Source organism: Paramacrobiotus metropolitanus, unplaced genomic scaffold (genome assembly GCF_019649055.1).
Source record: "Paramacrobiotus metropolitanus isolate TYO unplaced genomic scaffold, Prichtersi_v1.0 Parri_scaffold0000050, whole genome shotgun sequence".
Lineage (NCBI taxonomy): Eukaryota > Metazoa > Tardigrada > Eutardigrada > Parachela > Macrobiotidae > Paramacrobiotus > Paramacrobiotus metropolitanus.
The window spans coordinates 170867-197206 of record NW_026570270.1 but is presented as its reverse complement, the minus strand read 5'-3'; the positions used below and the strand labels follow the sequence as shown (position 1 = coordinate 197206).

At 46.1% G+C, this 26340-nt stretch overlaps 5 protein-coding genes across 5 annotated transcripts; all 5 read right to left on the bottom strand.

The window, feature by feature from the left end:
* Positions 1–4737: 4737 nt before the first annotated feature.
* LOC129592099 (kelch-like protein 5) lies at positions 4738–7489 on the bottom strand. The gene is made up of 7 exons (XM_055488064.1): positions 7159–7489; positions 6535–6814; positions 6151–6454; positions 5475–6089; positions 5336–5419; positions 4986–5183; positions 4738–4920 (listed from the first exon to the last, which is right to left on the bottom strand). The coding sequence occupies exons 1-7, from the start codon at positions 7473–7475 to the stop codon at positions 4916–4918; spliced, it is 1803 nt and encodes a 600-aa protein (XP_055344039.1). The 5' UTR covers positions 7476–7489; the 3' UTR covers positions 4738–4915.
* A 951-nt stretch (positions 7490–8440) lies between these two features.
* LOC129592147 (isatin hydrolase-like) lies at positions 8441–10483 on the bottom strand. The gene is made up of 2 exons (XM_055488117.1): positions 9857–10483; positions 8441–9242 (listed from the first exon to the last, which is right to left on the bottom strand). The coding sequence occupies exons 1-2, from the start codon at positions 10348–10350 to the stop codon at positions 8723–8725; spliced, it is 1014 nt and encodes a 337-aa protein (XP_055344092.1). The 5' UTR covers positions 10351–10483; the 3' UTR covers positions 8441–8722.
* A 21-nt stretch (positions 10484–10504) lies between these two features.
* LOC129592146 (uncharacterized) lies at positions 10505–14538 on the bottom strand. The gene is made up of 4 exons (XM_055488116.1): positions 13516–14538; positions 12500–12646; positions 12025–12271; positions 10505–11321 (listed from the first exon to the last, which is right to left on the bottom strand). The coding sequence occupies exons 1-4, from the start codon at positions 13836–13838 to the stop codon at positions 10833–10835; spliced, it is 1206 nt and encodes a 401-aa protein (XP_055344091.1). The 5' UTR covers positions 13839–14538; the 3' UTR covers positions 10505–10832.
* Positions 14539–15808: 1270 nt separating this feature from the next.
* LOC129592173 (uncharacterized) lies at positions 15809–17963 on the bottom strand. The gene is made up of 2 exons (XM_055488145.1): positions 16976–17963; positions 15809–16451 (listed from the first exon to the last, which is right to left on the bottom strand). The coding sequence occupies exons 1-2, from the start codon at positions 17946–17948 to the stop codon at positions 15946–15948; spliced, it is 1479 nt and encodes a 492-aa protein (XP_055344120.1). The 5' UTR covers positions 17949–17963; the 3' UTR covers positions 15809–15945.
* A 982-nt stretch (positions 17964–18945) lies between these two features.
* On the bottom strand, positions 18946–21004 carry LOC129592098 (uncharacterized). The gene is made up of 3 exons (XM_055488063.1): positions 20375–21004; positions 20204–20311; positions 18946–19775 (listed from the first exon to the last, which is right to left on the bottom strand). The coding sequence occupies exons 1-3, from the start codon at positions 21002–21004 to the stop codon at positions 19083–19085; spliced, it is 1431 nt and encodes a 476-aa protein (XP_055344038.1). The 3' UTR covers positions 18946–19082.
* Between the last annotated feature and the right edge of the window lie 5336 nt (positions 21005–26340).

The window sequence follows — 26340 nt, the reverse complement described above, 5'->3', positions numbered from 1 at the left end:
TTTAAAGGATCAAAATCATTTTCAAAAATGAAATGCCGCAAATCTGACTGAAGAGGATGCAAAAGATTATTCGCATTTTCATCGAAAGGAATATCTTCATCCAACAATGACTTTTCACAATTAAACGCCGTATTATTTTCATCATCTGAATTTTCAGAAAAAGGAGTTCCTTCTCTCATCGTAATATTACCAAGGAAATTACTGCCAACCGTATTATTATTCTGATCATTGCTCATAGCAAACCCGCGTTCATCGCTAACTTGAGCCGCTGCACTACGTTCTCTCGCCATATTGGACGGAGTTACGAAATTCCCTACCACTGCTGAATTCAAATTTTCAACCGCATTACTGACCACTTCTGCATTCTGCATATTTACTGACTGCCCTACTGAATGTGGATTCACCAGTTGCGACATCACCAATCTCCTCGGATTCACCACTTGATCTGGATTTACCACTGACGGAGTTACCTGTTTCCCAGGATTAACCGTACCAACTGACTGACTTGAAATCAACTGCATACTGGACAGAGTCATGCCATTTTTCTGTGCACTCGAAGCCGAACTATCTTCCAAGTCCAACAACGACTCACTTACCGCATTCCCAGAATTCTCAATAATTACCGAGGCGTTTAACTGCCCATCTGACATAACTATGGTATCCCGAGATTTCTTACCAGTACCTGACTCCTTTCTTTGCTGCACTTCTGCCTTATACGCAGTGACATTCAAAGTCGCCCATTCTTTTGCTGCTTTAAACTCTGCTTCTGACATATTCAAATAAGCTGACGGGATAGACCGTTCGTGCGAGAACCAAGTGCTATAGTAACTCGGAGCTCTTACCAACGTTGAATTTTTGTCTTCCCAGTCAACCCATTGTTGACTGCAGTACGCGCTCTTTTTCTCCGGAGGTTCTAACCCTACTGCCCTATACATTAAGCCAAGGGGAACTTTCTTCGGAAACTGAAAACGAGTGTCAAACCCGCTTTCAACCGCTTTCGACTGCAATCTTTCTGATTCAACTTTTCTCAATGGCCAAAAGCCATCTCGTTTCACAGTTAAATCTGCTGATTCTGACATTTTGTTTGCAATGCAACCGCGACTAACCTTACCAATTACAACTGGATTCAGAAAGTGAAAGTTACACTGTTCCCGTTGATTGACGAATCAACCAACTCGTATGACCCACGGCTCTTGACAGAAATACACGTACGCTACTCAAAGCTGTGACTCCTGACAACACCGTTTCGTTAGGACGACGCTGACTCAATACCAACCTCCGCGGTACCGAAACAACACGTCCGAAAATCTCGTTGTTACAGCACACACTCAAGCATGCGTAACAAACTCGTATGAATCTCGTTGCTACAACACGCACTCAAGCGTAAGTAAGCAACTCGTATTTCGTATTTACAGCTGACCTTTAAGGTTTCAACTGCGAATCGTATTTAACCGCTAGTTACAACACTGTGACTGATTTCCAGTTAACAGTGACACTGCGTTTCACAACAAGAGACAGCTATATCTGCTCTGTTGATTACCGAAAATTTTCAAAATTGTAGTACGATGGCTATTCCGCTAACTCGGATGTGCCATATTTACAAAAATTCGACATTTTTACGAAGATTCAATATTAAAGAACGGCTAAAAATACACTGCGAATTTTCGCACGTTTGACTTACAATTCCACTCAGCTAATCCTGCTGGTTCTGCCGTTCAAATTCACGTAGTCTTTCTGGCTTGCCCGGTTCAGAAAAGAAAAATAAAATGAAAGGAAATTTTGACCTCGAATGGTCTTACGGTGCTTTTTCAATCATAGACACGTAAAGTGCCGCATACACGAACAGTTTTCAAGTGCCTATACTGTTCTCAGTCCGTATTGTCACCCAAAATATATATCGCTAAGTGCGAATCAATCTATACATCAATCAACCGGGGGACTCGGTTACCCTAGGTCAGTACTGGAACGCAGACCTCCTGCACCACACTAGTGGCTCCTAACGGACTTTCTTAAATGTGGGCTCTCTCGAGTTGACCACCAACCATCCTGCACCATCAATTTAATTGTACTATCAAATTAAATTAAACTTTCTGCTCCATCGGGAAAGTTTGAACCACGGTGGGCGCCATGTCGTGCAATAGGGAAAATATTGGAAAATATAATATACCACGGTGGGCGCCATGTCGTGCAATAGGGAAATTGGAAAATATAATATACCACGGTGGGCGCCATGTCGTGCAATAGGGAAATTGGAAAATATAATATAGGTGTGAGATAAAAGCGTGCAGAAAGCACCGTATTAACAATAAGTGCAGTTTTTCTCCATGGTTAATTGAAACACATCAGTCACACAGTCCTGCAATATTCACTGATGAGATTTCATTAAATGCAAGTGATGACGCATAATTAATCATACTGTCGTGCAATAGGGAAAGTAAAATATAAATAAAGCGGCCGCCACTGGGCTGATTTCCAAAAACACCGCAGCCGCTAACAACGGCATGACGTTGTCTTTATGGACTGAGATTTCCAACGAGTAAGCAAAATCGATTAAACTGCAAATATAAGAATGAAGGATAATCTCGACGCTGCGTGCATTCGTTAGTTCGTTGCCTACAAATCAGTGGAAAGTGTTATTACTCGATTGCAAATAGAGCAAAAATATTGCATAACGAGACCCACGTTTTAGGATTTCACTTGAAACATTCTCCAGTTGGACTTCTTCGGTATAACACTCCTTCAAACCGATACTAAACATGGTGCGGAAATAACCACTGCAACAGCTTAAAACCGATCGGTGACACGGCATAGCTGCAGCCGTTTCCTCGCTTCCTTTCATGACTACATCGCAAGACGCATCACCAGGGCGTACATCCTCGTTAGAAAGAGTAGAAGTGTTCTGCAGGAGAAACGTGGCACTTCGATCGCAAACAACAGCCTTCAGAATGGCACCCGGCACCGGGAAGACCGTAGATTTCGTCGCCATAACAAGAATTCTGGGAAATTTTGAAAAATGGATAAGCAAGTGTTCGCGGACTTTCACAATAACAAAACTGGGCTTTGGACAACTATGGAGTTTGCATAATCGTAACTGTTTATAAGCACTAGAAATTCCGACCCCGTATAACACACATTGCCTCAGACCAGCTGGATCAACCTGGCCATGAAATCTGTGAAATTGCCAAATTGGAAAATATAATATAGGTGTGAGATAAAAGCGTGCAGAAAGCACCGTATTAACAATAAGTGCAGTTTTTTCTCCATGGTTAATTGAAACACATCAGTCACACAGTCCATGCAATATTCACCAGATGAGATTTCATTAAATGCAAGTGATGACGCATAATTAATCATACTGTCGTGCAATAGGGAAAGTAAAATATAAATAAAGCGGTTGTGCGGTGGAAATAATGCACTTCCCGGACCACGACCAGTCGGGGGAATAGAGCGACTCTTAATCTCAACTTCTTATGTATTTCATGGAGCGAAAGGTTAAGGATGTTGATGTACAAGTATGAGATGATATGCAAGGATGAAGAAGAGGATCCGGAACTAGAAAGCCTGCTGAAAGAGAAGACACGAAAGGAAACACAAGGGATGCGTGAAGTTATACGTTACCTGTCCGACGCTAGATGGTAGCTGAAGCGTATGAGTATGACTAATCCATCAACCTGGCGCTACAGGGCATGAAGATCGAAGGACCGAAAGGTCACGGCAATCAAGTGGGATCAAGTGGGTAGCCTGTTACGTCACGAGACTATCCGAAGATGATAATGCACGTCGACGAAGTAGAGAGGAATGACCCCTGACAATAGGTGAAAGGTCACCCAGAGGTCAGTTTGAACAGCCTCACTTGGAAAGAGAAAACCAGAGCAAAAAGCCTGAAGTTAATCAGATCGAGTAACAAGACTCTACTTTTGTTGGGATTACAACTCTTGACATTTGTGTGGGCGACGAGCGCCTTATATAGCCGTGGGCACCGCAAGTGCTGGCTCTTCGTACGCGCAGGTACGGATCTGAGAACAATAGGATTTAGAATCTAACCAATAAGAGACATCTAAGGACACGTGGACTAATCACACCGCTGCATCACTACACGTGGACAAATGAGAACATGAGGTCAACTAATACACTAGAACAATAGGTTGAGCTACGTCATCGAAGCGCGGTCACGTCGAAATGGCAAGTCGCGGTCAAAGTTCTCTGCTGGGGATTTCTGAGAAGTCGAAGTAGAGACTCGGGGTCAGGACTCGCGTAAAAGATGTAGTAAAGCCTAAGCCTTAGTTGTAGGGGTAGAAGTAGTAAAGTAGTACCGATGTGTACTAAGGGACGCCAGTACACGTCAATACTGTGATATGATTTGATTGTGGCTATCAGACATACATTTGCACTCATTCTTATCCATATGGCTTACAAAGGAGCTGTTGCAGGTATAATATGAAGTTGCGAAATGAACTTTGAGTGCAAGAAAGAGATTTGTTTAAACACATACCGTATTTTACTGTAACGATGCTCTATCTGGCTAAACTAAGACTTGAATTACTCTATCTGGTTTTGCACAAGTTCGTGCGTTTTGCACAAGTAAGTGCGTTTTCGTAACTAATTATTATAAAAAATTGCCAAGAAAACTACAAGTACCCGATATTAATCCAAATCTGATACGCCACATCTACCGATGGTGAAATGATTTTAATGTCGTCAGTTGAACAATAAATTATGTAGCGCCGGTAAAAAAAAGATGCCTGATAATATTATTATGAGATCAGTCTGTACACAATTTAAATAAAAGACGAACAGGAATTACCGCAGTATTTGGTAAAAAACAGATCTCCAGAATAACCGTATCGGCGCAGATTGTATTGCGCATTCGTTGTCTGCTCCTCATTTTAGCGCTTGAGCGCTGTCTATGGTCAGTTCACCCTACAAGAGCACAGAGATCACAAATTCATGCTTTATAAAAATTATGAAATAATGGTACGTTTTACCTTTTTTTACACGTATTGCTACACATCCGAATGCACTACGGGCACTAAGCATCCTAGTTTCTTGTATACTCCACGTATCGGTCTTCTCTTCGTATATTTCCATGGAGTTATCATAACCATCATCAAAACCTCCCAAAGCGTAGATCTTTCCATCTACACACACTGTTCCCGCTACCCGTCTTCGTTTGTTCATGCTAGCTAAAAATTTCAGATACTTCCGTTAATGTACACGGGTATCAGAGTTGTTGATACAGATATATTCTGTTAACAACCTTCGCAATCCTAACAGCAGCATCAATGTTTGGATCGACCAGAAATCTTATTTACCATTGGCCAGTTGCTGTACTCACTATTTGCCAGCCATGCGTCTGCACATACATCGTACGCTTCGACACATGACAGATTATTTTGTACCGGAAAAGCATTAGTGCCACCTGCAAAACAAAACGTCAGAACAAAACTCCCGGAGCTCGAAACGGTGACCTTTACCAATAACATAGATCAGACCGCTTGGTCCAACACACGCCGAGCAGAAATATCGCGGCGTAGGTATCCTGGCCACTTCGGACCAGGAATCCGTACTAGTATCATAACAAAAGGAAGAATTGGTCGCGATACCGGCTGACGTAAAACCTCCAAACGTGTACAAGCGACCCTTGCAAGCTACAGCGGCAAAACGCGACAACGATATCGGCAAACTCGCCACGTACTGCCACTGATTGGTTGCTGGGTCGTAGCGCTCCATGGTTTGTATCGTTTCACGATTGCCGCCACGCCCACCAAGTGCGTAAACATAGCCATTCAATACGGCCACGCCAGGATGAACCCGTTCGGTCTGAAGATCCGCCATTTCATCCCATTTGTCGAGATTTGGATTGTATCGGGATACGCGTTTCATGTAGCGGCCATTTAACGGATTGTATCCGCCACACAGAAACAGGTACTGGTCGTCGACGTTCACAAGACCGGCACCGTACACTTTGTATGACAGTCTTTTCCAAACGGACCAAATCAAATTGGCCGGCTCGAAACAGTCAACACAGTCCAGAGCACTGCCGCCGCTTATAGCTTCACCTCCAACACACACAATGACCTTTGTCATACCTGTATAAGATCAAACGTAAGTCTTAAAATTCTGGATTGCAGTCTGCAGATACTTATTTACCGTAAAACTTTCGTGAGCGGTTTTGCGACAAAATCGCTTCCTCTGTGCGGTTCGGAATTTCGTGCAGATAACTTTCAACATGTAGCTTTTCATGCACAGGACTGTCCTTAACCGCGTTTAGGAACGCAACCAGATGAGCATGCAAATAAGCGGGACTCAAAAATGCCTGGCGAATGTGTTGTATAATTTCGTAAAAATGTGGACGCCGATTTGGAATATCATGGTCGAGCCAGCGAATGACCGCGTGGAGAGCCTCTTCTTCGCGGTCAACGTACAAATCATCCGAGCTTATCAGTTCAGTTACCTGCACCAAGGAAAATACAAAACAAATGTTTTCTTAAAGAAACCGATATTCAGCTAACAATAAAACATATTTACACAAACCTTATCTTTGTTTAACTCCAAAAAGGCTGGAGAATGACAAATGGTCTGAAAATGACGCAACATCATTGCCTTGACGTTTTCAGCCAGTTTTGGTTGGTGCATTTCGCACTGGGGCAAGTTGTACAATTTTAAGCAGTTTGTCTCGTCCAGTCGACGCTCCAAGAACTGCCAACATCTTTCGGCAATCGGCGGGATTACCAGGAAAAGAGCAGTCGTTAGCATCAACTCAACGTTGTCTTCATCAGTAGAAATTTCGGATGAGTAACAGTAATTGATCAAACTGCAAATATGCCATGTAATTATTAAATTATAAGCTGATATGGGCAACTGGAAGCCACGTTGCGTAATTAGTAACCTACATAGATAAGATCTAGACCGCGTCGAAACACCGCTTTTATTTTGTATTTGCTTCGACATAGGTGCAACACCATCCAGATTTGCAAAACTTCGTACTTAACCGGATTAGTTTTGAGCGAATGGATTAGTATTTTTTGTCGATTTCAATCAAAACTCATGGCAAATAATAAAAAGGTAGCTCCCATTAAATAATTCTACCTGCAACACCTGTCACAATCCCTGAAGTCGGGACAGTGGACAGTGTATTCGTTTGCATTATCGCCTTACCTTTTCAAGATATCGCTCGGTATATTCTGCAGTTGCACTTCTTCTTGATGGCATTCACGTAAACCGACGGTAAACATTGCCCGGAAATACACACTATGTGCGCAAAGTACCAAACGATGACAGCGTATACCTTCCGCCCAACGCTCGCTTCCTTTCAGAACCACATCACAGAGTACTGTGCTGGTGCGCATATCCTGGATTTCTTGTGCAAAGACGGCTGCGTCCATTCGCAAGCGTAGGGCAGATACTCTTTTTACGGGAATAATATCCCTACTGGTATCAGACATTTCGTACGGTGTATTCGCACTGGGAGCCATGTAAGTTTAGACACAAATCACAGAAATGCAGTGCATAAAATGCTTGAAAGCTAAATCCTTTAAAAACTAGGGTGATCGCATTGCAGCATCTGCTGCAACGAAAAACTACAATTTGCGTAATGAAAACTCTACCGGGTTTCCTCGGTTATTATAAACCGAAATATCAATTTGATAGTTAGTCTGTAAGTACCGCCTTATTGATTATCATGCGTATCTCACAATATGAACATTTTTCTCACAGGAGAATAATTTAAAGAGTATGGATAAGGTGATCGATTTGTAGAATTTAATTGTCGCTAAGCTTGTCAATGAGAACCTTTGATAAAACAATGATATCATAATTCGGTCGTCACAATCCCTCCTTCTTCGACTGCGTATCAGTGGTTGCCTCTCCATATCCAATGCACCACATGACCTGCGTTATCCAGTGTTTCTTCTTTTATCGAAACAAGTGGATACAAACTCTCCATTCATAAAACTACCACGGCTTTGACTGCAACTGTCTGTACATAATATTATTTCAAAGAATATCGGTCAACGCTGTTGGCATGTTAGCCGACAGGCTGTCTGGGAAATTTTAAAGTGACGCTTGTTGGCTGGCGCCTGGAAGCTTGCGAGCACAAGACTTTCCCGAAATCATCGCATCGAGCGCTTAATTTATAGTGTTGCAATTTTACTATCATTAACTAATGGTTATCGCGATTTTGTTTGAGAAAGCACTATTGTACGGTAATTATCATCGCTACGATGCAAATGGATATGATCGTACTAGGGAAGTTCACCGCTTCCGGCTAGCACTTTAAGACCGAAGCGAAGCTAGAAACAAGGAACAGTAAAATTAAAGGTTGCCCAGCAAAACCCTACAATCAGGTTCTTTTATCTGGCAACATTCATTAAAGTAATGAAAGTCTGGATGCAGTGACGCTGCTTCAAGGTTAATAAAAATTCATTAGGTTAATGCACAACCCTTTTTGTATCTCGGTATTTCTAACAACAAGGCTGCAACGCATCTCAAAATTTTTGTCTTTCAAATTATACCTGGAGAGCGAAGAGCAATAAATTTTTTTCTCATACATATAAAGTCAGGATGATCAGTGACACATAAAAACCCACAATAACATCAACCACAGAAAAGTTTACTGTCATTGTCAAAGCGCGGGACAAAGCACTACATGACTAACAAAATCACAACAAGCCCTACAGCGTTCTTCTGCAACATCGCGCAATTATTTATAATTCACAGTCTTCTATTCCGGAAGCACCGCAATCACCCGCACCGGGGCGCCGGTGCCGGCCTTGCTCTTCATGGGTGCCAGGATGACAAAAGCGCCCACCGGCGGCAGTTTATCTACATTGGCCACGTGCTCGATCCCCAGCCGGTTCTCTTTGGCCAGCGCCAAGTGGGCGCCCATGGTTTCCGTGGAACGGGCGTTGTCCGTGGACGGCGAGTCCACACCGATGCCGCGGATGTTACGCTGCTGCACCAGGAATTCCGTCGCTTCCGGATGGAAGCCGGGGTAATGATAGGTCCGCCCGTCGGCGAGGGTTTCGGTGTTATAGACTTTCCGGTAGTCCGGCCAGCGTTGACCCCATTCGGAGTACATGAAGACGAAGGCGCCTTCGGGGATGCGGCCGTACTTGTTCTCGAAGGCTTGAATGTCGTCGACACTGAGCTGGTAATCCAGGTTGGCTTTGACCTTGTCGACAATGTCGATACGGACTGCGGGACCGGTTAACTGGTGCAGTGTGAGATCGGCCATGCCGTCCCTAATAATAAATCGAGCATTAAAACGCGTTGAATATTTTCTACAAATCACAAAGATATTGGAACACTATACTTTATTTTTGGACTTTGAGCTGCAACTGTAGGGACTTCACTAAGATTTTTGTTACGCTCAGAACTAAGACAACCCGGAAATGTATTTCATTTGTGTTTGTTTGACCGATATAATATAGTTAAAAGCGAAATCATGGACATTAATAATATTTCCTAAAATATTATTAATACTGGAAAAAAACCGATGCAAGATAGAGAAATTAAAATCAACATTAGATGCAATTAAGAATAATCCCGACAAAACAAAGGATTGTACATGTACAATTAAACTAATTTAATTAAAAAAATAAATGCCAAGGATTTACGCATTACAAAACGTGAAGTGTATTTCATCTATGATCGGCAAATCAGAAAAAGATCCTCTTAAATTGCAGACTGGTTCCCCCTATGCTTGCAATTTTTTATAAACATCCATACGTAATATGTTATATACATAGGTTGTCCGTTGAAGTACATATAAAAGTACTCGTAAAAATGTACTCGTAGTCTTGATATAGTGCATATGCGCAGCACTGTAGGTGTGCTGTTTGTAAATATTTCTTACGCGGAAAAATTGAGATGATACGGACTATCCAGATGCGTGCCTCCATGCTCACCGGCAATAAAGTGGCCCGAGCGAAAAGTGAGATTGGCTTCCGTAACGTAATCCTGATGTGTGAGGGTAAAATTGTACCCGCCTCCTTGCCAAAATATAGTCTCCGCTGATAAGGAGTGCGACATATCCAGTAGACGATTAGTGGCAAAGGAAAAATTTGCCGCCGGAAGTGGCTTACTGTCAACCCAGCTATTCTTGACAACTGCTAAAATTACAACAGGTAGTAGTGGAATCATTTTCAAATCGAACTTTGATAAACGTAGACCGTAGATATTAAATATTTCGACGTGCGTTTCTATGTTTACTGGCTTCTGATAAGAAAAATCGAAAAATTCAGAAGTAAAAACACATAACGGTATAACGGAGACAACGATAATAACACTTTTCATTGCCGTGCAAGCGCTTTTCGGTTTTTTTATTATCAGATAAAACCACAAGTACATACATGTGCGGTTCTCTAGACGGATTACTCTGGACCAAATGTCAAAGTACAGGTACTGAGGTACCGTTCTTATATATGCTACGAGTACTTCGAGAACGTTTTCTACTTCTCAAAATATACTCCACACTCATGAATTTAAAGCACTGCCCATGAACTGACTAGAAGCCAGTGTAGAAGCCAAAATTATACATAGCTTTTGCGGTATACTGTATTTCCACAAATAATCTCATTTCTCTGCAACACTGTACTCACATAAGCTAAGAATTGAACTGGATTTACGCTCTCGCCAGTTACAATGTAATTATTGGGACAGCGTTGCAGTTTTGTTAAAATTATCATACATTTTCAAAGCCGATAAAGTTGTACTTTACGTCAGCTAAAGCAGATAACAAGCGGTAAGAGTGTAAAAGAGCATAGCATGGCTTTGCTAAACTGAAAACCAAGCATGAATGACGAAAATTAAGCATGCAAGTTTTCCCGTCACTACGATTTCGTTGTGAGGCTGCTGCGCGAGCGTAGACTGCTGGACAAGCGCGTCTTCATCTTCCGGTACAGATTGACCTGTATCCCAATGTAGAACAGAAAGGAGAAGGTGTAGTAGGAATTTTTGAAGAGGAGAAAAATCGGCAGATGCTGATCGACATATTTCTGGAAATCCGTATGCGGGAACGCGCAGATCGGCTGCAGGGTCATCATCTCCATGATCGCCAGGACAATGTCGAAGGCGTTCGTCACCAGGTAGAAGGCGCAGCTGCTGAACAGGATAGTCAGCGGGGAACGCATGGCTTGGGGCTGGGGAAACTGGAGGTGCGGGTTATTGCCGTTACTGTATACGATGGTGATCTCCTTCTTATGCACGCCGTGGTGTACTTCGATGCGGCGTCCGGTTACGTTGCGGGAGCGGTACAGCTTCCAGATGATAAGGATGTTGGCGATGATGATGATCAGTGCCGGTCCAACGCGAAACATGACCTACAGAGTGTTCGGTTACCGGGTTACTGACTTAGAATTTGATCCGATTATAGTTAACTAGACTAATCATTTGTCAAATAATTTGTATATTTAATATATTATATTATAGACTTAAGTAATAATAATTGTGTACAAATAATTATATGCAAGCACAGTTATGTAATTGTTGTATTAAGAAGGACCTTATGGTTCCAGTACCTAGCTTGGTATTCAGTACAAAACTATAGAGATAAAAGCATATTCCATTATTTATTAACTAATTTACGATATATAGGAGCTGTATTACAGCTGAAAAATTAATTCTTCAAGAATTATTATATTCCGTTTCATGCAGTTGCGGACTTCGTGGTGTCAAGGATTTACCGAATTTTATAGAAATTGCGTTGACCTTTTGAAATAACGCGTGCACAAAATATGTCATTTTCTATATTTTAAGGTTCGAACTAAACCATTTTCTGCTTTATTTGCGACTGGGTTAAAAAACAAGTGACATTGCTTTTAACGGCATTCTCTTAACAGACGTTTTAGTTGCTCATGCATGCGCTGGCGATCATCATTATTTGTCAGGAATGATTATCGGATTGCTTATGTGCGTAGCGTGCCCACATCGGCGTTAGGCCGTCTGTGCGGCTTCCCTTACATAACCCCATACATCGTTAGGGTTCGCTAATGAGGTATTGAACGGCTTCCGCCTGTAACATACGTCAAACCATTTATCGACATTAATCCAGGCCTGATAATGGCGGGGTAGGTTACTATTTCCGCCCGGCCGACCATGCTCCAGCACATAATAGTAGACAAAGGGCGACACCATGCAGATCACCGCCGCGGCGAAGTACGTCAGGCCCACCAACCCGAAACAGATGCGCTTGCGGATCTTGATGGAGACGCTGTGGTGGATGGGCTTAATCATGGCCAGGTAGCGGTCAATGGAGAACATCACCAGGATGCTGTCAACACAGGAAAATCCCTGTTTTCATCGTGTGTACCGGGCGCAGTAAATTATAATCATACGGTACTGACAGAATTAATGAGCGTAATCTGTATACCACGGTCACGCAACGTGAAATAAAATTTCACGGTTGGTTGCGCAATAATGACAGCGAAGCTCCCCGAAAACACCGTTTGCCGAAATCATGATGAATAAATTGTCAGCTGTTAGAAAAAGGTGTGATTACCCGTGCGAAGCGAAGATCGTGATGGTCAACATGTACATCCAAATACCGTTCGTCGCCAAATGGAAATTAATGAAGGGCAGGGCTTTGGTGGGGTCACCATGTCCCACAAGGAGTCCGGTGCCCCATGAGACCATCAAAAATACCCACCTTAAAGTAAAAATCGCTTATTGCATTATTTGGTACTCGACTATTCGGTTCAAGACACATTTATATCTCCAGGACTTACGAGTTCATCGTTTTCCGTTCTTGTATTTCGTACGAAAACTTATATTGTTTATATATTTACGCCCTGTTTTTATTATCCGTTAACTAACAACGCAATGCAAGCAGGGAAATTTTTACTGTGAATCTGATGTTTATTTACACGATTTAAAAACACGGTGCAATAACTCCTTATGTAGCAATACCCTATCGTGGAAACGTGCTAGCTATTCGCTTCAAAAAAGTATAAACCATTACCATTAACTTTGCATACTCGTATCATTATTTTTATCTTCATGGATTCCAGCTGTATTAACAGCACTCGCGTTTTACTCAAATACCTTGATGCTTTCACCTGAGGTCACCAAAATATTAATCTGTTCAGTAATTAGGTTAAATCCCGTAAATAATTAAATTTATCATTGCATAATGATCTCTATAAATTTTTCTTGACGGTTTCATGAGAATTTGTGCGATTTACGACGGTAGTTAACTTGGCAGTTGGCATAACAGAATTTGTTCAATATCTACGCAGATTTTAAATTAACAGATTTTAAAGTGGAAATATATATGTAATTTGCGTTACGAGGCTACGTTGCTCGTAAAGATAAATCATTTTATAAGGCTCATATTATACAAAGCAGTAAAATGGCCATGCGTATCTTCAAATGCTTGTGAAATTCTTGCTCCCGCGGCTTAATCATCGCTTTGCTATGCACGGTATGTGTGTAAACTGTAAAGCGATGCTCGTTGTCAGCGCCATACATTCTTCAGCTCATTTAATTTTATGCGAAGACTGAACTTCATTCACTTACAAGTAGATCAGATCCGTAATAAATAACGCCACCAGGAAGATATCCCGCGGACTGAGATTTGTCCGGTGTCCAGCCGCCCGCGCGATCTGCCGGCTGCGCACCAACAGTCCAATTCCCAGACTGTTGCCGATCGTCCCGATAATCAGGAAGATGGGATAGGAGATCGTCGTCACCAGCTGCATGTCTTTAATAGCCCGTCGTGATTCGGCGGACATGTCCTTTAACCGGGGAAATCCACAGGAATCGAAACGGGACAACTGGTCGAACGCCGAATCATTGAACACAAAAACGGGATTAATGGTGTTGTTAAATAGCTGCTGCATTTTATCCAGCGCGCGCCGAATCCGGCGCGACCTCTTCTGGACCGGAAAAGACCGGAAGTTGCGAAGCTGTATATTACTAAACCAAACGTCCGCTTGTCTGAATTTTGATTTAACCAAGAAAAAACTACGGCTTCCCAAACAATTTACAGCCGCGATGAAAAAACGCTCCCGCAGCGGCGCGGCAAACAGTGGGTGGATTCCGACGGATGCATCACGTAGTACACACTATTATGTCGCGTTACGGTTTACCCGTTCCGATCACGCCGCAGACAAGCACGACAACAAAACATCTACCGCCGTCGGAATGCCGATATGCTCCACTTAGGATGCCGATTGCATAATCAGCCGAGACACTAAAGCGTGTCCACTGCTACGCAGCACCACGGTGATTGTTACTTAAATAGACCACAACGGCTGCTCGCGATCTCCTCATTGACGGGGAACAGGATCGGATGTTATGGCGCGGCCGTAAAGCGTTTTAATGGGATGGTCGGCCGGCGGGTGATAAAAGATGGTAATTGATCGTAAATCGATCAAGTGGAAATTTTCAAGGAGAGCTACTTAGTTACCACGCTGCATATGAAGCGGAATCTGTACAAAAGAATTAATAATGAAGGGATGCGATAAGGCGATTAGCTGGGGAGGAAGAGAAAAAGCGCGGGGTGGCGGCTTGTTCGATCACCCCGCGTGTCACGCGACCGTGAAAAATATGACCCGCCGACTGATGTAGAGAAGGGGAAGTCGTTTAAAATGTACACGAGGCTGCATTGATTTGGTTAATTTTTATGGGGAGTTGTTATGACAGTTGGAACGAATTACGCGCCGCTTGACAGACGACATTGTGTATATATAAAGTTTTAATTGCTTTGGCGAAGATGACAGTGCCGGATGTATCAATAGAGCTATAATTGCAGGAAGTGCTTCCTGGGTTGGGGATGCCGGGGCCAGCAATTACTTCCGATATGGTCAGCTGATGGGGAGGTGGGCATTACGGCATGCGACATGACAGGGATATGGACAAATATGACAGGCGCTGAATGGAGGTGCGAGGAGCTGTGAATGCGGCACACGTGTGTCACTGTGTACGGATCTGACATTCCAACAATACTGCTGGGTGCTTAAAAGATTTAGCGTTAATTACTTACGTAAATATTGCACTGGTTGGTAATATCGAAGGGGTATAATTGTGTTACGTAAATGTTTGCACCGCGCTGATGTGAAAAAAAACTACATAAACACGATTAATTCCATGTTCTCATTGTAAGGGCTGTCGACAAACTGAGCATACAAAAATACAGTGAAAATTACAAATTTGTGGGCTATGCCAGTCTCCCATCTCCGCACCACGGCGCACCACGCCACACTGTTTACGCATTACATGCATTGGGCATGGCTGAAGAAAGCCAAATATTCGGTCACACCGGTATTGTTAAAATTAATAAGAATGATGACTGGATGGAAGCCGGTGACAGACGGTCTAACTGCGGCCAACAATTTGTTATTAGCTAAATGTAGTGTAGTGGCCATTGCGGCAAGAGGCAAGTCGGTAACATCACGCTAATTCCGCGTTACCTGTACAAACAGACGTACCTTTACATGTTCAATTTGTCGACAGGCTTGTACAAACGGGAATGGAGATGCAGTGAGATGCTCGCGGTAACCAGAATCCCTGATCGTGAGCTAAAGCGCACGCTGCAGAGCCTTTGTATGGGATAGTCGATCCGAAATCATTTTATTCATAAACTTTCTTTTCTCCATATTAAAATTATTTCTACATTTCTTAAGCTATAGTACGCACTGGGGTGAATCAAACTGAACACTTTCGTGGATTAATGTCATATTCACATGGATCCAGGTCCAGGATAATCGCGAGCAAGAGTCCAAAACCGGTAAACTACCCGAATCTCTTTAATCATGCGCATTTTGCGAAGTCCGCAAGTGAGACAGTGCACAGCGGAATCAAAGGCTTTCAAGTCAAATTGCTTATTGCGGGGTTATTATTACTGGCATTTATCATAACAATGTGACAGAAGTTAATTAACTAGATTAGCACGCTGCTATTAAAAATTCAGTAACTGTAAAAAATTTGCAAGAAATGGAACAACCATTAAATATCATCATATATGAATCTGTGGACGGCTTTGTACGAACTACCACCAGGCATTGCAGCCGTCTTAAAAATCTGACCGGTTGTGAAAGCACGCCTTGTAAATTTATCATCTCCAAACACAGTACTGACAATATCAACGACCTCTTCCGCTGGCACCGTGCGTGAAAACTTCATCCCGGTTCCCGGCACCGTGAGCGCCACACCCCGCTTGACTAGTCTTTCCGCATTGGGATACTGATCGGCCAGCAAGGGCCAGCAGACCATGGGTACGCCGGCATCGAGACCTTCCAGCACGCTGTTCCATCCGGCATGTGTCAAGAACACGCCGGTGGATTTGTGGGCTAAAAGGTTGCGTTGAGGCACCCAGGGCAAAATCAGACCGGTGCTGGATAGCGATTGGCTAGCAATGGAGGCTTGCAGTTCTGGCGGCAGGTGGGAATGTTCGGCCGGTTTCAAGGACCAGATGAACGGTTTCTTTAAAAGCAGCAGCGATTTGGCAATCTCTGCAAAATATACTTTCCCGATTGACGCTTTCGACTGGCGGTGGCCGACCAGAGAAGTCTTTCATGTTTTGGCCATAACATGAAAGACTTCCCTGGTCGTTCACCGCCAGTCGACCTCCGTGGAAGTCAATTCGTACGAGCAGTAGCTGTATGGAGAGAAATCGTAGTGCAACGCCACATTGTGCTTGTAAACGTTGTTGAGTTGCCTCTTGTTAGAAATTACGATGAAATGCAATCAGTTTGGAAGACTTTCTCGTCTTTTTTTAAATCAGCAAAGGTAAAGTAGAGCCATGCAGACGTATGTACGTGCATTGTGGGAGGGTATTATGATGACTATTATCACCCAAGCAGATTATCAATTCGCTTTATTTAATTTTTTGTTAGCAGTAATAAGTTGGCAGTTTATAGTGATCCAGTAATTCCAGTCATATGTTTGCATTAATCACAGGATGTGCGAAGCGGTCACCAATACCATTCCCACATCCCGTAGGTGCATATAAAAATCTAGCTGTTACATGCCATACCTTGGACTTGCTCGACCGACGGCAGCGCTGTCGATCCAAAACTGACATACAGCACACTGCGTTCTGCTTGTTTATCCAGCCACTGATTCACGAAGTCCTCTCCGCCTTTAGCCATCTCCTTACCAAACAAAGGTGCGACAAACCTGACCGGCCGTCCTTTGGTCTGCCAGTGTGTCTGGAACCGTTGCAAACCATCCGGCTCCAACTCTTCCAGCGAGTGACAAACGAATCCCGAGACTCCCTGCAACATTCTCACTTGTCGCTGACGACTCTTACAAATCGCCTTCTTGTACAGTTCCGGCACGCCGGTAATGGAGACATCGTCATAGCGTTCCCAGTCCGAGAAGAAGGCGTCATTCGGCAGCTCCGGGGTGTTCTCATCCACATCCACTTTATTGATGGATATCAACGCGGAGAACGCATAGAACAGAAGACATTTGACGCCGCGGTCAATGAGCACATCACCGCTGAAGAATACTGCCCACTCGGCGACAACGACATCGACCGGTCGCGGTAACGGTCGGTCTAGTAATGCCAGCTTGGTGTTAGTGATCGCCGAGTCCGCTGTGCACGGCAGAACCGGAAAAAGTTGATCGGTTAGCTCGCGCTCTTTTTCGATCATGGCAAACAGACCTTCGATAGACCCTTCGTAATCACCGCTTTCTTCGAGACCGTCGATTAAACCAACCATACAGATTGTCGCTTCGTCTTCTTTAGTTAGAACGCCTCGTTCACGTAATTGACGGATTCGCAGCTGCGAGACGATAAAAGTCACATCGTGGATTTGACTGGTTTTGCGGGCTAGTTGCAGAAGCGGCAGAAGGTGCCCAAATACCGCCGATGAGAGAAAAAGGACGTGTTTTTTCTCGGTAACAGGCTGTTCTGTTTCAGACATTTTGTTAATTTGCTTCGCGACAGATGGATCAATAATGTTGTAGGAAACTCGTGCTTTCAGTTTCTCAGTCCTCTGCATCAAGCGCACATACGCGTATTTTGATTTGCGTTATCGCTTAAAGATATGCAGGCAGCGTTTGATCGAACGAACGATGGATTAACTGCCCACCGACCATGATGTAACAGCCGGGGTACTTCCTCTGTACGGCACGATACTGTAGCTGGTTCTCGGTTTGTGGATATGATACTAGGTAAATCCATCGCTGGAAAACATTACCGCTTATTCCTGATGCAATCGACCAATGCTGAGTGCTGGTACTTGCATGTACTTGCGCAGCACAACTATTAAGTACAGTAGTTCATTTTGCTGATAACACAAGCGATAAAAAGACTAACCAGCGCCAAACTACTATACATGTACGGCTTTTCGAAACAGTATACTTTTTGTTGCACGTAGGTGCATAAAAGGTGCAATCCATTTACATTTACACACATAAAGTATAGAAAACGCATGCGTAACTCGTAAGTAACTTCATCCACGCGTAAAACTACCAACTAACCTATGACGAATAATCATGGCGAAGAACAAAAGAGTAACATTCTGGTACGAATAAAGGAAAAAATGATCATGAACAAGAAAAGCTTTCGTCAGCTCCTTAGATAATTGAATCTTCTTCAAAGCTGAATCGTGTTTGTAAGACTGCGTTTCAGCAGCACGATGACCGTAGTTATGTATAACTTCAACTCTTCAAGCGCAGACCAGCATCTCTTACACGAAATGCGAATTAGACCACTGCCAAGCTGCTTGTATGTTTGTGATTATTTTTAGCAACCATGAGCAACCTTCCAGTATCTGTCTGTAGTATGATCTTTCACGAACAGCTAGAGTCTACTGTGTATGAGTTATACAGTAACGGTACCAAGTACTACCAACTTTTAAACAAGTTGCGCACCACTTCATAAACGTATGTAACCTACATATTGTACTATGTACATTAAGTCTACATAGTGCATTATCGAGAAAACAATAGCAAACTTGAAAAGCAACAGCAACAGCAAAATTGAAAGTGCACATTTCAAACAGACAACGTTGCACAAACCGCTACGACCAACCTCGAGCTAACTAATAACGGTTTTCAACCTAGCAGGAAATCTTCCTTCTATGAAGCAATAAAGTAAAACACAACAATAAACGCAACAGCGCCATGGCAATTTACTCAACAAGATCCAACACAGTTAATTCTCTTTTAACCTGGGTGTTGATAATTTTCACTTTGCGGCGATGAACCGAAATCCACTCCGAGCGGCCACCATCTGAAAACCTCCAAATGAACCCGTCAAACGCTCCCGACTGCCATTTTTGCATCGTTGATTCCGAAATCGCCACTTCCTCGCGGTCCACCCATGTAACACCGATCACCGTGTCTTTCAGAACCAGTTTTTCGCAGACACCACTCCACCGTGCCGACAATTCCGCTCGACACTCCCCGGCCTGCGAGCCCAAGACCGAGGACTTCCAGATGTTACAGGATGCCAGCAGGATCCAAGGGATCTTCAGGTTTTTCGCGTGTAAAATGTCGAGCACAATATGGATGGGACTGGGACGGAGGATACAGCAGTCCTTCGGGTCAATGCTGGTGATGACCAGGGTCCTGGTGGTCGGCCGCACCATCTTGTCCACCAAACCGGCCACCATTTCGTCACTGCAGTGGTTGGTATCGATCTCAACCCACGCGGCTAACGGAGCGGATTTGAGGATGGTGTTCCATCCGGAGCACGTCGCACTGGCTTTGACACGTTCGCAGGCATTCAGGAAAGAGAAGATTCGCGCTAGCAGCTCAACAGGCAAACCATGCATGCGAAAACCGGCGCGTGCGCAAGGCGCATGCACTTTTGCAGGTCCCACCTGCAAAACCATAACCATTCAAAAAAACTTCTCTGTGTTTCTTCAAACAAACCACATATCTGATAACTTGCAGTACAGGCCTTAGTTCAGTAACGCTGTTCAACGAAATCATTCATAAAACCGCTCAGTTGTCGCTTATACGCTGCATATTAGGTTGATTGCACCTAAAACCGGTTTTTGGCTGTAGCTGATTGAGCAGCGAGCAGCATCGTTGACCGTTGTCTTTCTCTCTCTCTTTCTTAACTATGTTGCGCAACCCGCTATAGCCAATGAGTCACAAAACCAGGAACACCGGTTTACACGCACGGTAAAAATACCAACTTTGACGTGCATCATGTACGCGACAGCTGTCCGGTGCAAATGGACATTCAGTTTCCCGTAATGTATGAGACCGAGGTGGAAACTAGTGGATCTCTTCGAATACTTACCAGAATGGAGGTATTTGTCGTGTCCGTACCATCTTCCCGTTTCCGCTTCCTGACATTCTGTAGCAACGCGTTCAATCCGAACACACCAGTGGGATATATTGTCGATGCCTGGTATGAAAAAAACCACCAGCTGGAAAATTGTTCCACATCGCAACCCAGGCAAGAACTTACAACAGTAGCCTGGATGCAAAGCGCTGCTTGCTTCGATGGCGCTAGGCAAATAACTCCTCCTCGTTCAGTCACATCCACGGCAATTGTCTCGGTCATCCTGTTCCACTTTGCCTTGAAGTCCGGCAGCTGCGTTACCGCCAGCAGCTGCGGAAACAGAAGTGCCTGCTGTACCGTGTACCGTTTGAACGGGACTTTATTGGGTGATTTCTCCCAGTGACACGCTGGCATGTCACCCGTCGGCTGCACACGGCACCATCCTACCGTATCCCGCACCGTCCTCCCGTCCGGCATACAGATCTCCACAAAAGCGTAGTCATACGCGCAATGCTCATGATGGCTGCCTCCCTCTACGATCGTGGCGGGTTGCCAGCACCATGGCTCCAATGGAGAAAGCTGATACAGCACCTGTACGGTATCTCCAACGGTCAGCGCAGGATCACCAGAGCCCGTGGAAAGATGGCCGTCAACGAAGTTTGCAAGAGGAACCAGAACAGCACGGTGCTGGGGATAGTCAAAGTCCACGATGAGACCGTCTTTTCCCCTGGTGTCGACCACGTATCCATGAAGGATTCGTCCCTGGCTATCTCTGACATCCACAGCGCCATAAGGCCAGATGCCCTTTAGGAACATTTCGCAGCAGTTACTGTTAAAAGTGTTAATCACAAATCACGATGACCGATCGAAACGGGTAATGACGAAGCACTGAAATCGCGTTCGCAATTAATACCAAACGGTTCGAATTGTGACGTTAACCTAAGATTTACATTTCTCCGTAATCCACTAAATCGGTAATCCTCGAGAATAATGGTAAGACTGTACTTCTAGGAAGGCTCAACACTTCAGCGAATCAGCGTAAACGTTATGAGCGCTGAGCAAACGCGTGCAACTTTCAGTTCCTTCTCCATTGGCTATTTGTTACGTACAGTACAATCCTTCTACACTGCCCCTGTACTCTGAAACGGTGGAAGGATGCAAGCGACGGCAGGTCAGCAATGTACGATGGCTAAACTTGTAAGAAGTACGTACGGAAGCCTTGAACCCACAGTGAAACTCAACTTACTATATTGTAATATGCTACACAGTGTAGAATACGGTATATAGCCAACAAATAACAATATGTTATGGAAATGCTAAAATTCTGAAATATATATGCACTATGACGTGGCTACTGTTGGGCCAGTCGCTATGGCAGCCTACGAGCAGGCAGCCAGCGACAGTCCCGCTTCCGGTGTGCTGACTCACACCGAGTCGCACTCGCTGTCGAGCGCTAGATCGGCCTCGACTCAGGCAGCTTTCCGCCCAGCCTTACGTCTCGGCCAATCATCGGCCTCGATGTAGGCGGAGCCACGCCCCACTTCTCCATCTCGGCCTATCAGCGTTCGTTCGCTCGTGTTGGATCTGCCCAGTATGCCGCATAGGCTTTTCCCATGCTTTGGCTCGATATGCCGTTCACTTTGTTCACTAGCATTATCATTCACTGTACTTTCACGATACTGCTCGCACCTCGAGCCTTTGTGTTTTGGTTCCTCACTTTATTGCTATCCACAATAAAGCCTTCTCTCACTATCGTGAGCCTTTGTTCGCCTGCTGTCACATGATAGCAGATCGTTGAGTTTTTCCTTCTGCGAACCTTCTGAGACCACGGTGTAGACCTACATCCGTAACGGCCGACGAGAAGACAGGGGAGAACCGAAGGTTCCCATCCCCATCTGATCGCCGCCAGCCAGAACGGTCTGGTCTCTTTTCTCTCTCTTGCGGGCAGAAAGCCTCGGCAGACCCTTCTCCCTGCGCGTGGACGGAACGTTCCTCGCGGAAACGACCTTGGACGGACTTTGCCCGGGTTGATTGGCGGATTCCGCGGATCCCCGGACAGAACGGACGGTACGGACCCTCGCGGACCCTCTCAGCCTCATCAATCGGGGTCGCCTTTGCCTTAAGTGGCACCCGCAACTATAACAGCGCGGGATTCACCGGACAACCCAGCGGAACGACTCGGATTCACCCGGTAAAAAGGGTCGATTGACCCTCGGTAAACTTTGTAGAGCCTCAGTAGACCCGATATAGCCGGGCCATTTTGATTTTCCACCGCCGAAAACTAGTTTCGGTCGGCTAAAAACCTTTTTCACCCGGAGAAACGGGCTTAAAAACATCTTTTTACGGGTAAAATAGGGTTAGCCAACCTTACTAGGTCGGACCCTCGAGCCTCGGTGTAGACCCTCTGAGCCTCGGTTAACAACCTTTCTAAATTTACGAAAAATTACGGGAGTAACTTTCCCCCGGCTAAATTAATTTTTGGTCGGTGAAAAATAATTTTTCTTAATTTTTCCGGAATTTTCGCCGATTTTCCTACGGCAAAAATAATTAATTCAAATTAAAAATTAATTGTGACGTCACGACGGCCGATTTACCATATTAAAATCTGACCAATCAGGATAACGGGGAGATTCCCTATGTTATAAGCCCGTAGTGAGTCACTGTTTTTTGGAATTTTGCACGCGGCGCGCAGAATCGTGACGTAGGCAGTAATCTGCAAGACCACTTAACGGTGTGTGACGTCATAGCGGTCAGTGCTGTAGTATAGGACGTACGTAAGCTGTACCCTGTATTGACAACAGTACTGAGTTGCAAGTAGTACAAGCACACCCACACCATCACCCCTCACCCCACCGGACCTCTGCCCCCCACCGGACCCTAGCCCCCCCACGGGACCCTCGGACCCTCAACAGGCAAAAAGCCTTATCAGCCTCGGACAAGTCCCCAATAGGGATAGTCTGACTTTTGGCCGAAGGGACAACCCGGAGGCTACTTCATAGCTCCAATAGAGCTACCACCGAAGATGTCCGGTCGAGAGAACCCGTACGAACGGAAGTTCGACCAAGGCTACGCCCGACGTGACAATGCTGGCGGGTACACCTTCCGTCATGCAGGCCCGGGTAGCGACCCTCACTCGTCGGACTCCAACCGATCGAGTAAGTCCGGTAAATCCAACCAGTCGACCAAATCGACCAAGGAGAAGCGAGATGCGCGGATCCTGGCGAACGACTTCACCCAATCACCGGAGGATAGCTTCGAAGACGCACACGACCGGACGTTCCTCGAGCTACCACAGGCTGAGCCGGAGGTTCTGGATGACCCAATAGGTCAAACTGCGAACTCCGAGCCTGCGGCTGGACTTGTGCACCCAATAGGTGCCTCGCCAGTCTTCTTCCCGGCTATCACCCCGGACAATGGAGCCTCAAGCCCGGCGCTAAGTAGCTCCGAGGTGTCACCAGACATGGGTGACCCTGTGCAGCCCCAACAGGGCAGCATGGCTGGATCCAAACAGAGGCAAGGCCAGATGAGCCCGAGCCAAACGAAGGGTACGGTATCACCGACACGGGGGGTGACCCACAAGGCGGGTTCACCGACTAAGTCCCCACCGACCCTGGCTCAAAGCCCCAAACCAACAGGCAATAACCCCAAATCTCCGGACAAGAGTCGGAAATCAACGTCGCCGGACCCGAGACGACCCTCGGGGACTCCGAAGGTGACCACACCGGACCCGACGACCCTCACTGGGACTCCGACTCGGACTTCAAACTCATCGAAGCCGACCTCGGGGACTTCCAAATCACCAACGGGAAGGTTGCAGTCGGCTAGAGCCTCGGACACCGAGGCTCGGACCCCTAATACCGGGGCCCGGACTCCGACCCAACAGGTTGGAACATCCAGAACCCGGCCGGCAACCCCCACTTCTTCGGCTAAGAAAGCCGTTTTCCCGGTCAAATTCCGGATCTCGTCGGTTGCAACCTCCACGGGCGAGGTTGAGGGTTCGGTTACCGAGGTTACTTTAACCTCGGCTGGCGGACCGTCATCCCCGAAACCCATAACCCCCGGCAGTGAACCTATGCTGACCCGAGCCAGCCGGATGGAGGTTTCACAAGTTACCCGTAAGTCGAAATCGGCTTCACCGAAGGTTGCAAAGTCAACCTCGGACCTCCCGGCTACACCACCGATGTTCGAACCCTCGGACATCGGGGCTGATAAGACTCCATCACCGACTGACGATGTCTTCGACGCAACCGTGTTACCCAATAAGGTGACCGAGCGTCCGGACAGCAGAAAGGGCTTCAGGTTTCCGTCACCGAAGCAACATCCAGGCTCACACATCGGAGCCTCGGACTACACACCCCGGCGGTACCTGACGAAGACCCCACCGGAGAAGATCGATAACCCACAGGTCCTCCGTCAACGGATTTACGAGCTACAAAATCAGCTCTTAGCCGGACAAAACATCGTTGAATCGACGGAGAACGTTTTGTCCCAGACGGTAGCATCGCACAAGCAGGAGCGCAAGTAGCTCACTGCCGAACTTGAACGTGCGAACACCGTCATTGATGACCTGACCCAGGAGATCGAACAGTTAGAGGCCCAGTTGCAAGTAACTGAAGAGCCCTGCCGTCATGAACAAGCCGAAGTCACCAGACTCCAGGACATGCTGGAGCAGTCTCGGGCCGAAGTGGCCACCCTGCGCCAAGACTTGGAGCAGCGGTTACAGGCCCTCGGCTACTCCGAGCCTGGCTCGGCGGAACTCCACAAGATGTTCGACCGGGTGGATGAGTACCGCGAGGAGAACCACCATCTCAAGCAGGGCATTATCGGCCTGGAGGGCGAGATCGACGAACTAAATTCGGAGCTCGACTTCCTCCGGACAGCTTACGAGAACCTTCGGCTGAACCAGAACGACCCAGAGGGTATAGCCGTAGACCTTCGGCTATGCCAGGCCCAACTTGGCCAGCAGATCCTCGCCCTCACCACCCATCTTCAGAACGAAACGGCTCGGTTCGAACAGGCTCGCGTTGAGCAACTCGCAGTCATCGAGGCTCAACGGGCCCGGATCATACAGTTAGAGTCCGAGAAGACCCAACTGCAGATGGACCAGGACCGTCTCTTAAAGTACCAACAGGAACTTTACGACTACACCACGGATGTAACCGGCAAATACACCGGGTTGTGCGACAAGTACAATCAGCTGGCCCAGGAACGAGAAGACCTGGGCATCGAAGTCGCGTGCCTTAAGGAGGAAAAGACCTACCTTGAGGACTCCATGACCGAGCAACCCCCGTCCTACCGGACTACCCAAGAACAGGATAAATGTCAGCAGATTGATGACTACCTGCGTCGAGATAACCCCTTGCTGAACCCAATAGGTCAAACGGGGGCTCTCCAGGGTCAAATCTATCAGGTCGGAATGCTTCGGAACGAACCTTCGGTTGGACCCGTACCGAGGCCGCCGTTGGTACCGGCAGCCCCGGAGCCGCAACGAAACACTTCGACGGCTACTCCCAATGTACCGACCCAGTCCACTACCACAACAACTACGGCCTACGGAGGAACATCCACAACGACGATGTTCTCAACCGGAACCAGGCCTGTAACATCGACTTCAACCGGACAAGACCAGCCCCGAGGCTCGAACCTCCGAGCCCCGGTAAACGGACCTGGCATAGGACTTCGACCGCCGACGAACGTTTCGGCGGGAAGTTCCCAACCCAATTCGGGGAATTCCAATCGGGACCGACAACGTTCAAGCTCCCAGAACACGTACGCGCCGAGGATCGAAGTACAACCCGTATCGGCAGGGCAGCGCAATTGGGCTGACCCAGTATACCCTGGTTATCCTTGCAATGGACCATACCAACCCCGGCAAGACAACCGTGACCCAATAGGTCTGGTTGGCCCGGGCGCTGTCGGCAATGTCCCTTACCAGCCTCAGCAGGGCAATACGGACCCAATAGGTCCGGCGCCCCAAGCTGATCAATATGTGGTGATACCACCGGGGATGTGGCTTGACCACAACAGAGTCCTTCAGAGGATGCCTGGGTATGTGGCACCAAACCCGCCACCGAACCAAGGGTACGGAGCGCAGAATCCTCCGCCTGGACCTGGACAGCCCCAGCCGGTACCCAATGGTAACCCATACCCTC